Below are 17529 nucleotides of genomic sequence, written 5' to 3'. Positions count from 1 at the left end.
TCTTTCCCTCTGAGAATAATAGCTGCAGACCATCCCCACTTCCTGCTGGATGACGACCTAGGGAGCATTCATCTCTATTTCAAATGTACTACCTCCCAAAAGTCCCCTCCTGGACCTAGAACAACACTCACCATCCCGGTGCACCTCCAGAGAGTCCTATGTTGGTTACTCCTACTCTGCCTCCGCTCCCTCTCCCTCCTGGACCACTGCAACTCGTCTAACAGAATGAATGACTGAACCTTTACCCCCTCAACAGCGTTGTGGACTAGCTATAAACTAAGACTGAGTGCGCCAACCACCTCTCATTCCTCAAAAAGTCATCTCCTTGAGGGCAGAGAAATTCCTCTATTTCTAACTTCCTGACCCCACCACTATAAAACTTTGTACCAATGGGTAATCAATATCTTTGTTAAGTCCATGATGAAATAAAATGAAAATAAGAAAAGCCAACATTCTAAGTGTCTGCACATGCCAGGCCCTAAGCACTGTGTATTATCATGTTTAATCTTCACAACTCTGTGACACTTCTCTCAGGATCCAAGCCTTTGTTATAAAACACTCAAGTTTTGGCAGCTTTGGTTGGGCTATTTCTGTGCCTGACACAACCCCTGCTCCTCCTCAACCTTCCAAATCCTACCCATCCTTTCCAGTTCAAGCCCCACCTCTGCCAGAAATCTAGAAGACATTATTGTCAAATAGAGCTCAATTTGAAAACTGGCTCTGCCATTTATTAGCTGTGTGACTCTGGGCAAGACACTGTGCTTTCCCAAGCTTTCATTTCCCCATCTGCAAAACGAGGATATCGGTAGTTCCTTCGTAGGGCCACATTCTAAGGGTGAGATGAGTAAGGCGTGTGACAATGCGCCTAGCACAGCCACTGGCACAGAATACACGTTACGTGGTAGTTGCTATTGATCATATTGATCATCATTGATTATCAATGATTCTTGCTGCCCCAGCCTACCCTCACCTCCCCGTTCTGAGATATGACCACAGCACACAGCCTGCACCAAACCACCTGGCCTGCTCTCTTCACGTATGGATAGTTTAACTACCAATTATACCATACAATTATCAAGGGCAGGGACCCAATTTTCTCTTCCCAATGCCAAGAGCAGGACTGCAGATATTATGTGGTCACTCTGTGGGAAAAGGCAGAAACTTCAGCTGAGCAGTATCACTGTCTTGCCATATGGCCACAACCCCACCAGCGACACTGCAGGTGGCTCACCCGGCACTTGACCTCATCCCCAGCGTGGTACTTCTTCTCCGGATTCTTCATAAGGATGTCGGCCAGGTGCATGGGAGGCACCAGGGCCCTGATTTGCCTGCCCACCTTCACCAGCATCCCGTATGGCTTTACGGTCATCACTTTGCCCTAGGAAAAGATGCCACGATGCCTCAAGAATATCTTTCCTATACTTCTTACAACAAAGCATCTCACACCTCTCTTTCGAAGCTCAGCTTCCTGAGGTAACTGTGCCTGTTATTCCAGATCTCACAGGGACAAAGCACATACCCCACAGTGATCCAGATGCAGCAGGGTTTATTTATGAGAACCTTCACATCTTTTTGTGTGAGGATCTTCTTTCAATCTGCCTTACAAATTCATTATCCAACGGAGAGGATTATGTCTCCTAAGGAATGAACTCTACATATAAAGGGGAGCTGCTCAATTGGGGCTAAGTGGTTGGACAGGAGCAGCAACTGGCTTCTTACTAATATCCCAGCTGGCTCAATTATCAAAGAACTAACTTTTGACCTGGTTTAATCAACACCATCAAATCCCAGGACTGATGACCTACTGCCTCTGTGTAGTGGGGTGGTACTAGCAAGACCTTACCTTGAAATTAATTACAAGTTACCCAAGGGAAGAAAAAGAAATCCCAGTTAGCAGGCAAAGAGAAGGAATATGACTTTAAACGTGTTCACATGGGGACTAATGAGCTGACAGTTAACCTGTGAACTAAAGACTATCTGAAGGTGGTGGAGTATCTAACTATATGCTTGAGGTCTTACCTTTACCAAGGCCCCAGGTTTGATGTCACGATAACTAAGGAACTGAGCTTCAATAACAGACCTAGAACAAAAGGCAAATACAAGATTAAATAAATTAGGACAGAGGCTGCCTAAAATTCAGGGCTACCAAAATCATGTTGGCAAGAAAGGAAACCCTCACCAAGCAAGGCCAGGAGACACTGTGGGCGTGCGCTGCACAGGAGCACACCTCTACACCCCGCACAAGTTAGTGACAGACTTACGTCCGCAGAGAGAGCAAAGCCAGTTCATCCATTTGGCTGTAGTCGATGATTCTACACTTGTGAGTGTTCCCTGGCTTGAAGGTCTCAGGTTTGAAGACTTTCTTAGAATTGGAGAGATGGCTGAGCTACAAAGTACCAAGTGATTAAGGACCAGCCAGAAGCAACAGATCTGAGGCAATCAGACATTAAATCAGACATGGAGTTGACTCAGTAATTTGTCACCTACCATAAAACCCGCACTCTTGATTACCTGTTAAAATAATTGCTCTAACTAAAGAACTGCTTTGTACTATCACAGAATCTCTATAAAGTCAAGAGAAGAGTCTAGATCATGGGTCGATAAATTACAGCTCACGATTAAGTGCCTATATTTGTAAGTAAAAGTTTGACTGGACCACAGCTGTGCCCTTTCATTTACATACTGTCCTTGCTGCTTTCAGGCTGTAACAACAAAACTGAGTAGTTAGGACAGAGTCTGTATGATCCATAAGCCTAAAATATTTACTATCTGGCCCTTTAAAATAACTTTCCCAAGCCCTGGTGTAGATCCTAACTCATTCTTGAACCTACCATCAACCAGGTATCAATTAAGGCAAGTCAATTTTAAGGCACTCTGATATAACAAACAGACATTGTTCTAGTCCTTATGAACTGTCTGCCACGTTTGGGGAAATTCAAAAATAGGAAACTAATACCCAGGGATGAAGGAAGCAGAAAAGAACTTGTGTTCCCAAAGTCCTTCTGGTGATAAGATCGTGATGAAACAAAGAGCCTCCTTACCCGGGCATAGGCCAGAGCCCCATCCGTCAGCCTGAAGGTGGCCCCGGCATTGCCGAAAAAGCCCTGGACAGGAACATCATCCAGTACAGCTCCCAGCTGCTGGCAAGAAAGCCGGGTGAGTGGACGCCCGGGCTGCAGGAAGACAGCACGCAGGCTCAGCCGTACAGCTCTGGTCCGAGGATGGACACAGAGGACACAGGCCCGTACCTAGACAAGGGAAAGGGCATAATAAGCAAGACAAGGCACACCAGGGACAAGGCACCCTGGAGCAGACTTTCAGGGGTCAAGACTCTCCATGTGTTGACCAAGCTATAGATGTAAGTACTAAAATCAGCTTGTGCAGTCAAACAGAATGTCCCAGAGGAACTATGTCCGCCTGAATCAACGCTTACACAAGGCCAGGAAAACATATACCGGGGTCCCCTCAACACCATGAGGCTAATAATATATGCAACAGGAGCCATGTACTGGCATCACTATATCAGAAGCTCATCTGAAACACACCAGAAACAGCCTGCTCTGATCACAAGGCCATAGCATGTAAAATGTCTCAAGTCTGCAGACAAATACGGCTACAAGGAGAAAAAAATTACTAGAAAGAGGTTCACCAAAAAATTAACAACATTATTACTAGGTGGTAGGAAAACGTTACTTTTACTTAAAAAAATAAAACAATAGAAAAAACCAACAGTCTCTATAGCTTCCATTAGTACGTGTTACTGTTAAAAACAAAAAATAAATCATTTTAGGATGTTTAATAAAAAACAATGATTACCGTATATTGGGATTTTCTTCCCAAATATCCATGCTCATTACAGAAAATTTGAATATTTAAACAAGGGTGGAAAAAATCACCCAGACTTAATCACTAACACCTGATTGCATAATCAGCCAGCATTTTGACCAAGATGTACTTTAAAAGACTTTCTTCCCCCAAAATTGAATCTACATTATAGCACTTTGTAAACTACATTTGTCTATTTAAACATATATCTTGTTCTATGGTAAACACTCTACTAGAACACTTTAAATTATAAAAGCAGATTTATTACCACGAAAAAGAATAATCAAAGAGTATGAAATAAAAACTACAAGTTGCCTTCTTCTCCACAGGCTCCTTCTCTGATCTCAATCCCCAGAAATAACCACTGGCAGTTTCTTGTGGTCCTTCCAAGACACTTTTCTTTCCCCTCACCACCCCTCTGACACCTGTACACATGCAGTCCTAGGACCTGCCTGTAGCAGCTGTGACACTGGATGGCTGGTTGGGAAACAACTGAAATCCAGAAAAGATAAGTGCAACATTTCTTACTGGCTGATTTGAGAAATATGTTCTGGCTTTCTTAGGGTCCAGGTGCATAAAGTCAACCAGGCCAGTGAAGAACGAGAGGAATTTTAGCGTAAGGCCAAATGGAGTCACCTAGAAATAAGAAGAATCAGTTATGAAAAACACCTCTCTGAAGGAACCAGGAATGAGACTGTTCATAAAGCCACGTTATCCATGAAAATGTTAACTGTGTGTCTCTCCTCCCGCAGCTAACCCTTATCATCTTTCTTCCCATAAAATGAAATGGCAGCACATCTCCTGGCACTGGCTGTTCCTTAATTCAGTAAGCTCATCGCCCCCAGGCCTGAGAGGACATCAATCCTCCACCCTTGCGATTTCCCAGTGGGACGGAAGGCGCTTTACATGAGGATCCTCGGGGAACTGCCAGCCTGACAACTGGACAAATTGTTGCTAACTTGGTGATGTGCTCAGACTAAGAAGGTAAAAACCCACATGCTTGCCAGAGAGAGATACTGACCGTGAGCAATTCACCCTACAGAGCCCCACAAAGCTAAGAAAGTAGAGGTGACAAGCCTCTCAGAAGAGAGAAGGGAGGCAGGTGACTGAAATAAGGGAAACTAAGTCAGATCCCCAGGTCCTCTCCTCAAACTATAGGGTCCACCCTTCTCCTATCTCCACGGAAAATGGGAGAGTTATTCTCTGGGAAACTGTACCAGACTCAAAACACAGCAACAATGCAAACCATGAAAATGTGAATTAAGAAAAATACTGAATATCATATATAGATATGGAGACCGCCAGCCCCTTTCTGCCATCTAGCTCTTAGGCAGCCAGGCTTATATGCTCCTGAATCGGGTGTTAGTAGATCCTTTCCAGAGAAATCTAACATGCCAGAGAAGACTTCTAACAGTGACATCTGGAGGTTGCCACTAGTTCCTGACCCTGACAGCGAAGTCAGCCAGTCAGCAAGTCGCACCCAGGAACACAGACTTCCCAGCAGTTTTTTAGTGCCTCTCTCATAACATGGCAGTCAAAACAAAAACTCAATAGAGAATTGGAAGTTTAAGTTGAGAGACTTTCCCAGAGGTAGGATATAGACAAATACATGCATGTACCAAACCAAAGAAGAGAGGAAAAAATAAGAAAATTAGAACTGATCCATTAAGTCCAACATCATACTAACAGGAGTTCTAGAAAAAGAAAAGAAAATTATATTAAAAATTTTAGGGCTTCCCTGGAGGCGCAGTGGTTAAGAATCTGCCTGCCAATGAAGGGGACACGGGTTCGAGCCCTGGTCTGGGAAGATCCCACATGCCGCGGAGCAACTATGCCCGTGAGCCACAACTACTGAGCCTGCGCATCTGGAGCCTGTGCTCCGCAACGGGAGAGGCCGTGACAGTGAGAGGCCCGCGCACCGCGATGAAGAGTAGCCCCCGCTTGCCGCAACTGGAGAAAGCCCTCACACAGAAACGAAGACCCAACACAGCCAAATAAATAAATAAATTTATTTAAAAAAATTTTTTTTTCAAAAATCTGATAAGGGGCTAGTATCCCGAAGATACAAAGAACCCTTACACCATTAACAATAAAAAGATAATCTAACTTTTAAATGGATAAAGACTTCTGATTCAGTATTTCTCCAAGGAAGATTTATAAATGGCCAATAAGCAAACGAAAAGATGCTCAACATCACTAATCATTAGAGAAATGCAGATCAAAATCACAAAATACCACTTCACACCCGCACCCGCTAGAGTGGCTATAATAAAAAGAATAATAATAAGTGTTTGTGAGAATGTGGTGAAATTGGAACCCTTATATTGCTGGTGGGGATGTAAAATGTTGCAGCCACTTTGGCTATTCCTCAGAAAGTTAAAACACAGAGTTATCATACGACCCAGCAAGTCCATTCCTAGATATACACTCAAGAGAAATGAAAACATATGTCCCTACAAAAACTTATATACAAATTTCATAGCAGCACTACCCATAACAAGACAGAAGTGGAAACAACCCAAATGTCTACCAACTCCATATGATGGAGTATTATTCAGCCATAAAAAGGAATGAATCACTGATAAATGCTACAACATGGATGAACTTTGAAAACATGCTAAGTGCAAGAAACCAGACATAAAAGGCTACATACTGTATGGTTCAATTTATATGAAATATCCACAACAGGCAAATCTAGAGATAAAAAGTAGATTAGTGGTTGCCAGGGGCTTGAGGGAGCGAATGAATGGAGAGTGACAACCAATGGGTACAGGGTTTCTTACTGGGGTGATGAAAATGTTCTGGAATTAAATAGTGATGACAGCTGTACACCCTTGTGAATACACTGAAACACCACTAAGCTGTACACTTTAAAAGGGTGAATCTTACTATATGTGAATTATATCTCAACTTAAAAATTGGAAAAAAAAAAAACACAGTGATACAGAAAACTTTCCCAGAACTTAAGGATCTACATTTCTGGATTACAGGAGGTCAGCACAAATAAATGGAAAGAGAGTCGTACAAAAGCACATCTTTGTGAAATTTTAAAACGAAAGGGATAAAACAAGATCTTTGAACATACAAAGAAAAGGAAATCAAAATAACATCAGACTTTTCAACAGCAGTAGAGGCCAGGTGACAATGGAACAAGAACTTCAAAATTCTGAGGGTTTTTTTTTGGCAGTACACAGGCCTCTCACTGCTGTGGCCTCTCCCGTTGCGGAGCACAGGCTCCAGACGCGCAGGCTCAGCGGCCGTGGCTCACGGGCCCAGCCGCTCCGCGGCACGTGGGATCCTCCCAGACGGGGGCACAAACCCGTGTCCCCTGCATCGGCAGGCAGACCCTCAACAACTGTGCCACCAGGGAAGCCCTCTGAGGTATTGTTTACCTAGAATTCTAACCCCAGATTAACCACCAATCACACGTTAGAGCAGAATAAAGGTATTTTCAGATATACTAGGTGTGCAGAAAACAGTTAACATAGCAGGCCTGAGACTGCGACCCTTGGAAAAGCATGCTTGCGGTGTTGGCCCTGGCCTGGTGTCTGGGAACTTAGACTTCAAGAGGGTTCCCACCACCCTCAGAACTGAGTGGCTCACTGTACCTAAACTATTTGTGCAAACAATATGGTTTATGCTAAACACTCGAATTCCTTAGGAGAGTCAGGAATTTTGGTACATGACAGGCAGCGGGTGCCTATGTGACCAAATAAATACCTCAAATAAAAACCCTCAATGAGCTATGCTGGTAGACAACATTCACCCATGTTGTCATAACCTGCTGCTGGAGGAATTAAATACACCCTTTGTGACTCCACTGGAAGAGGATTCTTGGAGGCTTGTGCCTGGTTTCTTTCAGACTTCATTCCATGGGGCTTTTTCCCTTTGCTGATTTTGCTTTGCCTCCTTTCACTACAATAAATCACAGCCGTGAGGGCCACTATATGCTGATGGTGTGAGTCTTCCTAGTGAATCATCCAACCTGGGAGCGGTCTTGGGAATTTTAAGACACATGAGGTGAAGAAATTAACCTCCCATGTGCTTTTCTGAGGATGCTTCTGGCGAATGTGACACATTAAAATGAGTGAGTAAACCCAAAAAGAGGAATACATGGAATCAAAGAAGGTTCTATCCAATACAGAGGAGTGGGGAAGGATCCGGGATGACAGGGAAGGGAGCCCTACAGAGCAACCAGTCCAGACTGAAGCCGGATGACAATAAAAGGGGATCCGGGTAGGGGAAAAAAGTAGCAAAGATTACTTAAAGGGTTTGAAAACACAGAAAATAGAGAAAAATAACTACAGGATGTATGAAGAAATAGTGAAAGGTAGGAAGAGAATTCGGCAAATGACAAAAACAAAGCTGATTAGCAACTCCAGGAAAAAAAGCTGTTCAAGAAACAAATTATATTATCTAGCCCAGCAAATAAATAATACCTATGTAGTCATAAAATTTAAACACTGAATAATGATTTAGCCAAAATTTTAATATTCCTTTGTTGAAAGGTTGGGAGAAGGTAAGGATAAGAGAGCCAAAACTTCACCTACCTTGATAAGAAGTTAAAACTCAACGCCTCAAAGTGATAAGATGCAGCAGAAGCTTATTAATATACTTCGAAACACAGAGGTAAATTTCAAAAGATAAGCTAAGGGTTAAAGATGGGGGTTAGATGGGATGAGAGTTCTTCATCATAAGCCTTTCAATACCATTTGATCTTTTAGATCAGCACTGTCCAAGAGAAATATAAGCCACATATGTAATTTTGAGTTTCCTAGCAGTCACGTTGTAAAAATTACAAAGAAACAGCTGAAATTTATTTTAATAGTTTATTTAACCCAATATAGGCAAAATATTATCATTTCAACACGTGGTACTGGCTACATTTCCAGTGCTTAATGGTCACATGGGACCAGGGGCTACCCTACTGGACAGCACTCTTTTAGACTGTGTGCACGTACTACTTTAATAAAAATTATTTTTATTTTAGAAAATAGTAGTAACAATGAACGGCTTACCTTCTGTACCTGGGCTTTGACTACCAGTCCTGGTAGCAAGCTGTTGAGGGTCCAGTTTTGCTCCTCAGTAGCAATGGCAGCAGAAACTTCTGAGTAACCAACAGACAGACTAACAACTCCTCCATTACCTTTCACCTCTTCAATAAGGCAGTTCAGGTACTGACCTACCTTCAATTTAGCACCTGCAAGTCCAGCCCCCAAAAGGAAAAATACCTATTATGAGAAGGACTTTGAACTTGGGCTCGAGTGATACCTGAAAGATCCATGGCCTACTTGCCCAGTTACCATGCAATACTCCCCATATTCCCAATTTCTCAGGGACCAACTACAAGAAGGGCGTGAAATGACCCTGACTGATCTGGAATCAACTACCACACAAAAATATGAAAACCTCAACAAGGCGGGAGAGTACTGGTTCAGAGGCTCTGGGGGCCCAAATTTCAGTGGAATCTTCTAAGTGAGAAAAAGTGAAACTGGTCCATCAGATCTTAAGGAGGCTGCCACTCCCTGACCCTTCACACATCTTCCTTTTTCTGTCACCTAAGATTAACAGTTGATTTTAGCAAAGCCAAACATGCTTCAGGGTCAGCATTCTGCATTTTACTCACCAAAGTGGCATTTAAATATAATCCCCCATGTGCCACCTCACTACCATGGACTGGTCCCTCTTCTTCCTCTCACCTTTGTTCTTCTGTTGGATGTACTCCTGGGCTTTCTGCAGTGGCAGAAAAGCTCTGGCCCCACTAACACCAATGTCCACTAGATAGCCATGGTCTTCCAGGCTGGACACAGTGCCCGTGAGCAGCTGGAGGAAGGCAAAGCATTCCCAAAAGTTCAAAAGTCAAAGGTCATGGGACACATAACAAACATCTACTACCAAACATGACTGTTCCCACCATCCCATAATCCCACACATCCTCTCACTTTTAACTTTAAACCTCAATCCCTACAACACAGGGAATATAGCCAATATCTTATTATAACTATAAATGGAGTATAACCGTTAAAAATTGTGAATCACTATAACGTACACCTGTAACTTGTATAATATTGTACATTAATTATACTTAAAAAAAAATTTTTTTTTTTTCAAGAAAAGAATAAAACCCTCAGTCCCACTACAGGATAGAAGAGGGAAAGACATCAACTTTAATTGTCCCAGGGTTTGAAGGATCTTATAGTTTCCAGACAGAGAGGAGGTGAATAATGGAATGACAGAGAGGGGATTCTCCCCTGGAGGATTTTCAAAAGATAGGAAAGACTTTCATGTTACGCAAAGAGATAAACCAGATGGCCTTGCAGTGCCAGCACTCTCAGCACCATGACTAATGAGAATCCAGAACTACCCTTCTAGCTGTCATCAAGTCTTTTCTAAGCACCTCCAAGATGTCTCCCCCCCAAATCCTGCCAACCTCCTTTACCTTTCACGGGGAGCACTGTGGCATTCAAATCTGGCTCTGACACTTACTAGCTATTCGGTGTTTGGCCACTTAAGTCACTTAAACCTTTTTCAGTCTGTTTTCTCAAATGTACAAGAGGGGTACCTATCAGCCTCACAGGGTTGCTATGAAAATTTCTTCAGAGAAAGCGTCTAAAACAGCACCTGTCAAACAGTGGCCTCTCAATACCTGTCAATTTCCTACAACTTGGCTTACTGTTATTCCCCACTCTACCCAACGTTCAGGGCCTGGTCCAAACTCCACCGCTTCTAACCAAATGTTCCAAGATCATACTAATCTCCTTCCTCTTAAGTGAGTATAGTTTATATGAGTGTGTTTTGTACCTACTTGACTTGGAGGCACTGAGTGGGGATACATTTCTCCTGAACCTGCATAGGACTGGGAGACTCGGTAGTGGATCATCCATTAGTACGGATGACAGTCTAGTTGCCCTGTCCACCCTGTCTCACTCTCAGAGAGCAGCCCTCAAGCTCTCCCCACAAACGCCAGTGGCCTCTGAAAAAGACTTAATCTGTGAAGAAGTCTCAGTAAAGAAGGCACTTCAAGGAACTCCTCCTTACCCTTGCTAAGATTCCTTGCAAGCATTTTTTTTCCCCTACCAGCAAATCTTGGGCTTGCTTTCCCTTTCTCCCCTCCAGGGTAATGTGATTAGGTTCAAGTCTTCAATTTCCATTAAGTACCCAAAGTACCCTGGCGACCTTCCCCCCAGGAAAAGACGCACCCCCATGTGTAACAGTTAAGCTGAAAGTGAAAGGTAGTCTAGACACACCCCAGGAGGCAGGACAGGGAGAAGGCATGTTGCCTGCTCCTCTGCCCTGGCGCCAGAGACGTACCATGCCGGGTTTCAGGGCCTCCGCACTCAGCACTTTGTTGACATTTCTGGGGTTCAGAGACAGCTTGACATTCTTTTTGCCCCTCTTTGTGATGCCCAGACTGCTCACCACACATCTCACCAGCATCCCAGGTGAGAAGAGCTCAGGCAAGCTGACCAGGTCCTGCAGAATACAAATGAGAAAAACCTGATACGTACCCTTCCCCTGCACTGAGAATTCATTGCCTGGTCCTGGCTCAGCGGTTTCTCATCCTCAGATCCCGAAGAGCCCAAAAGGCAGATGAAGAGAGTAACTGCTCACCCACAAAGGAAGCGGCCTGTGGCCATGTCACAGTCTTAGATCACAGCTTAAGGTCTCCAAACATCTCCACGCAATGGGCAGATGTAAAATGACGTGTCAAAAGAATCGTCTACAATTACTGTCTCTACTTCCTCATCTTCTCCTCACTCTTCAGCTCACTGCAATCTGAGTTCCACCCCCATCACTCCATACTTGATCTCCCAACAAGATCTCCAACGACTTCCATGTCGCTAAACCCAACAGTCCACTTTACAGTCCTTCTCTCACATGACCTTTACAAAGCATTTAACTCTGGTGCTGCTTCCTTAAGCATTTCCTCCTGGCTTCCAGCCCTTCCTTCACCTTTTTTCTTCTCTGTGTCTCTGGTCCCACCTTCTTCTGACAGCAAGTCTCCTTTTATTCAGCAACTAAAATATAGTATTTGCCCCAGGCTCGGTCTTTCAGTCTCATCTCCCTCTAGGTGCTCCCTTCCATAGCTTCAATTACCACCTATACAAAGACGGTTCACACATTCATGTTTCTAACCAAACGTCCCTGAGCTCCAGCATCACCTATCTACTGGTTGTCTCAACTGTACCTCAAACTCAACATAACAGAAAATCAAATCATGATCATCTCTCCTAATCCAGGTCCCCTTTCAGGGTCTCCTGTCTCAGGATGGCATGGCCAACTGTCAAGCCGCGCTCAACAGAAACCTAGGACTCACCTCTGACACGTCTCTCGGCCATGCCACCCATATGGAATTCGTCACTAAGCGCCGACTTTACCTCCTCAGCCCTCAGTAAATCCATTAATCTCAGAGCCTAGACTACGACAACAGCCTCCTAACTGGTCTCTAAGCAGCTACGCATGCCTCTTCAATTCATTCTCTGTGCTGTGTACATGGCACCCACCCCAGTGAGAACATTTCAAGGGCTTCCCACTGATTCTAGAAAAACAATCCTAAACATGGTCTGGCCTCCACCCAGCCCTCCAGCCCCATCCCACTCCACTCTCCCCGGCTCTCTCTGCTCTAGCCACACTAGCCTTCTGCTGCATATCGGGCGCCTTCTGCTGCATATCGGGCTCCTTCTGCCTGAACTCCCTTCCTTCCTTCTCTAGCATACCCTCATCCTTCCTACCTCAGCTCAGGCATCCCTTCCTCAGGCAAGTCTTCCAGGTTCCCTGGGCTAAGTCAAAATCCCCTTATTAAAAAAAAAAAAAAAAAAAAAAAAAAAGAAGAAGAAGAAAAAATTTCCCTATTATAAACTCTCTTGGTACCTTGTACCCTTCCTTCTTAACACTTAGCAAAGTTGTCATTTCACATCTGTTGGTGTACTACTTATTTCCAGTTACAGATTTCATGAGGGTTTCCCTTACCTGCAGGGCTTCTTCTTGTGCCACCTGCTCATTCAGCTTTTCAGTGTAGGCATCACAGATTTCAGTCACTTGCACACACCCCTGGAGGCCGTTGGGGAGACTAATCACCAGTTCCAGCTCATTCACCTCTTTCACGCAACCCAAAATCCGCATCCCCTCACACAGGGACTAGAAGAAAAAGAGTGAAATGTATACAACAGGGAAGAAAACAATGATTGGGGAGGTTGGGGGGGTTCTGGCTTCTAGCCCCAACTCTGACATATAAAAGCTACGAGACACATATGTGTACATGTCAGTACACTCATCACACATTTGAGCACCACGAAAGATCGAAATTATACAACAGTGTTTCCAGCAGGGGGCTGGAGGGCATGCTCGCCTTTTCCTTTATTCCAAGCAGCCCAAACTCAAAGGCCTAGCAGGCAACACAATGCAGGACAGAATGTCAGTGGAGACAGAAGTCAGTCTGGAGCGTGCATGCCAGGTCTAAAGGGCGCAACCACTATTCAGCTCTGTGTGCCTACAAACATCAGGGAGTGCGAGCTTGTATTGTCAGCACTTTCAAATTTTTACAAAAAAGCCGGAAATCACATTTTTATGGAAAATTTTTTAGTTTTCTAATGTTGGTATGAAGTTAAACAATTATTTTTTTTTAAGTAGCACACAGGACAAAGAAAATACTTCTGCAGGCTGAATCTATATCTTTCCCTTCACTACCATTTGACTTTTTTTTCCTTTTTTTACAACTAATGTGTATCAGAATTATCTAAAAATTTAAGGAACATAATAAGACTGCTTCACTTCTCTGAGATAATTTCCACATCTATGAAATGAAAGGGAAGAATTAGAGTGATTGCTAAAGTTATTGCCAGTTCTAACCTATGGCTCTACTAAAACACAAGTTGCATGAGGGCATCGGCGGGATGAGGGACTCAGCAGCTAAAAAGAAATACTGAAAAAGCAACACATGATCACAGGCACTGGTTAATAATTGAAGGGAATAATGCTCAATTCTGAACAAAACTGGAAGAAGTTCTAGAGACATAAGCTACACACACATATTTATATGAAAAGAATGAAGGAAAAAAGGAAAGAGGAAAGGAAGAAGAACATATACAAACTTAAGCAACTCAGAGAGTTTGTTTAAAATAAAACCAGTTATAAAGCAGAAACTAACACACCATTGTAAAGCAATTATACTCCAAAAAAGATGTTAAAAATAAAAAAAAACTTTGACAAACCTCCACACTAAGGATTTCAAACTTCTCTCTTACAGACTTGCTGCTTTCTCTCTTTTCAACTTTCAACTTTTTGGTTTTTGCCTGCTCTTTCTGGATCTTTTTCCTTTTGGTGGATTCCTCTTCAGTAGAAATCTAAAGGGGGCAAAAGATCCAAAAGAATAAAAACTAGTAATCCTGGCCTTTCCCTCCAACTTCAGGTCATCTGTCACCTTGCTTTGTTTTCCCTTCTACTCCACCCCACTCCCAATTCTTCCTTTAATTCCTGCCTCAACGCCAATCTCCTGTTCTGACAGCAATTCTCCCTTTGACCAAAATCTGAGCTCTGTTCTCAAAGCCCCTTCTCTCCTGTGTTCTTCCTCCCTTGACTGGGATGAGCACTGGGGTTCCCCGCTGGGAGAAGCAATCTGGAACAGTGCAAGAAAATAAAAGGTGGAGTCACGAAGACCCAGGTTAAATTCCTATCCCCACCATTACAAGCTGTGTGATTTCAGCTAAATTATATAACCTCTCTGGGCCTCAGTTCCTCACCATGGAATGATGATCTCTACTACACAGTACAGTTGGAAAGATTACATAAAATAGACATGAGACCATCCAATCAAATGTTAGTTACCGTCCCTCTAGCATTTGGAGCGCAACCTACTCTAGGTGAAGATTTCAAATTCTACTGCAAATTATGGTCACTTTATACAGCAAGGACCTCATTCAAAAATGCAGTGATCAAACTGTTTTCTCTCCATCCTTAATCAACATGGTAAGTTTCTAAGAATAAGAAACAGGGAATTCCCTGGTGGTCCAGTAGTTAGGACTCCGTGCTTTCACTGCAAAGGGCGCGGGTTGGATCCCTGGTCAGGGAATTAAGATCCCACAAGCCGGGTGACGTGGCCAAAGAAAGAAAGAAAGAAACAACGGCACTGCAAACTCAAATATTAAATGCCATGCTTCAAAAGATACAGCCTTGTGGTGGCATGGACTCTCTAACAAGTTTAATTTATAAAAGTAGACTTCAACAAGAATCCAATCTGGAAAACCACATATTCTCAAACAAGGCTCATTCTCCATAAGGACACTAGAGAGAAAGTGTTCAGTCAGTCTTATCAAAAAAGCACACCACTTACATCAAATAAGTTGTCTTGTTCAAATGACTGCTGGAAAGCTTTCTCTTTCTCTGATTTGTGGGTCTTTCTTGTACCCCCTCGGGGGAAGCTTTCTTCCATGGTTGCTGTGTTTGGGTGTCCTAAAAACAATGCAAAGAATTGGTGAGTTGTATCCTTAGTGTCAAGGTTGTGATCAATGGGCAAGAGATAGAGCCTTCTAGCACCAATGTGCTGGACAGCATTCAGGACTAAGAAATGGATGGTTTGATGCCAGGCAACAGATAATCCATAATTCATCTTTCCAAAGGTCTTTGCTTCAAAACCACAAGTCCACACATTTTTCTCCAGCAAAAGAAGTTAGTTTCAATGTAGTAAATATCATTAAGCAGCTTCAGTTAAGTCACAGATACACAGATGAATACATAACCCCCTACCTTCAAAGAATACACACATTTTTAAGAAGATAAAACAATTATGCAAACGATCTAAAATACAAATCAGATTATAAACTATCAACAAGGAGGTAGGAAATAATGAAGCTTCAGCAAAGGAGGAAAGCTTCCTAAAAAAGATGCGTTTGAGCTGAATGTTAAAAGATGAATAAAATTTTGACAGGTGGAAAGGGAAAAACAGAAGGAATACGAGAAAAAGCATGGAAATAGGAAAAAACCAATTATTTCGATAAGCACCAGCAATATGCCTGTCAAGCTGCTCAAAAGCTTGCTCTTGCCTTTCTCTGAAGAATTGTTCAACTAGATTACAAGGTGAATAAAGCATAATAATTGGAGTTAAATTTTAAAAGACACGTTGGGCTTTTTGTGTCAGATTTTTCATCAGGTTTGAATAGATTAACGTTCACTTTGGCAAGTCAGAGCCTTAAGAAGAGGGAAAGATAGAACAGTAACAAAAAATATATATACTTCAGGCTATAGATTGGACTGAAGGAAGGTACACCGGGTACAAGGATTCAACTGCAGTACAACAGAGAAATCATGAGAACCAGAACTACTGAATAGGTATATGTGAGAACAGAAGATAGGAGGGGTTGGTTCTGAGAGACACTAGGGAATAGGAATCTAAAAAGGTTTGAGACTGTGAAAGAGGGAGCCTAGGAGTTGGAATCAGGAATGGATGTGTTTGGTAGAAATAGAACAAGCAATGCCGTCCAGTTTGCTAGGAATTTGACCCTTAATCTCATTTCAGACAAGGCGAAACTGAAGCCTCAAAGAGTAAACTGATCCCGCGACAAAGAAGGGCCTTGAGCTACTTCCTGGGGACATATTCTGACGTTACGGGGACCACTCCAGCAGAGCCGGCTTCGGAGCCCAACCACTCACCCGGCACTGTGGGTGCATGGCAGGGATCCAGAGGACCTAGTCCTGGGACAGACCTGGAAGCGACGAAGTTTCCACCCTTGTCGCCTTTTCCCCCACTCACCAGCCCCGGGACGCCAGCACTTCTACTTCGGAGGCCGAAGCACCGTAATCACACACGCGGAGTCTAGAACACCAGCAGCCCAACGCTGCTCTTCCGGAAGCGTGGGCGGGCTCAAAGCCTACTTCCGTTAGTATGCTGTACCGAGTCCTATAGGGCGGGGTGGGGGGAGGGAGAGAGGGGGGGAATGGAGGGGGAGGGGGAGTTCTTTAATAAATAAAAGTAAGGACCCTCTACGTGAATAAAAGTAAAAGTCACTCCCCTGAGGTTTTTAGGCTTCCAAAAATAGTCCCCAACTTAGCCAAGGCTAATGCAGCCAGAATTTCCATGGAAAGCTTCACTCGTGAGGAAGAGGCGGTGCCAATGGGTGTACAAACAGGCCGCCATCCACCAGCGCCCCCAACACCCCCGCTTCCTGTCTCAGTCACTGGGAGTTTAGAGAACAGGTTTTTGAACTCAAGTTCATATTCTGGTTTGAGATAAAGACAACAGAGGCAGCAGCAATATTTCTTTATCGTGGAATCCAATTTGGGGGCTGCAGGGGGACGGGTGAGGTAGATTTATGACGGGAGAGTTGGGGGAAATTTGTACCTGTCAGTCAATGAGGGCAGATTTCTTTAAAAAAAGGAAAGACGGGGCAAGAAAATTATACTAGGTAAACTGACGTTAAAAAAAGAAAATGCGTTTTAAAGCAGCTTTTTCTTCCTCTGAATAATTGATTATTCATGGCAAAGGTCAGCTGGTTAACAGCATGAAACTGTCTTCTAGTATATTTAGCTGGAGACCCCTCTCTGCAGGATTTGCTCCCCAGTGAGGGGGCTGCTCCAGCAGACAAAACATAAAAAGAAACGAGAGACAGACAGACAGACAGACAGACAGACACACACACACACACACACACACACACACACACACACACAGGGGGAGGGGGAGAGGGAGAGGGAGAGGGAGAGATTTAGAGA

At 43.5% G+C, this 17529-nt stretch overlaps 1 protein-coding gene across 1 annotated transcript in view; it reads right to left on the bottom strand.

Annotated features, from left to right (window-relative positions):
- The window catches only part of PDCD11 (programmed cell death 11), a 40946-nt gene extending 25693 nt beyond the window's left edge, over positions 1 to 15253 (bottom strand). Inside the window, 11 exon segments of the mRNA XM_007470431.1 lie at positions 1232 to 1378; positions 2020 to 2080; positions 2262 to 2386; positions 3042 to 3248; positions 4354 to 4461; positions 8844 to 9025; positions 9525 to 9648; positions 11137 to 11298; positions 12796 to 12963; positions 14037 to 14168; positions 15155 to 15253. Coding sequence (XP_007470493.1) covers positions 1232 to 1378; positions 2020 to 2080; positions 2262 to 2386; positions 3042 to 3248; positions 4354 to 4461; positions 8844 to 9025; positions 9525 to 9648; positions 11137 to 11298; positions 12796 to 12963; positions 14037 to 14168; positions 15155 to 15253 — 1515 coding nt within the window.
- Between the last annotated feature and the right edge of the window lie 2276 nt (positions 15254 to 17529).

The sequence above is a fragment of the Lipotes vexillifer genome, unplaced genomic scaffold (assembly GCF_000442215.2).
Source record: "Lipotes vexillifer unplaced genomic scaffold, Lipotes_vexillifer_v1.1 scaffold916, whole genome shotgun sequence".
Lineage (NCBI taxonomy): Eukaryota > Metazoa > Chordata > Mammalia > Artiodactyla > Lipotidae > Lipotes > Lipotes vexillifer.
This window is presented reverse-complemented; position numbering and strand designations above follow the sequence as displayed.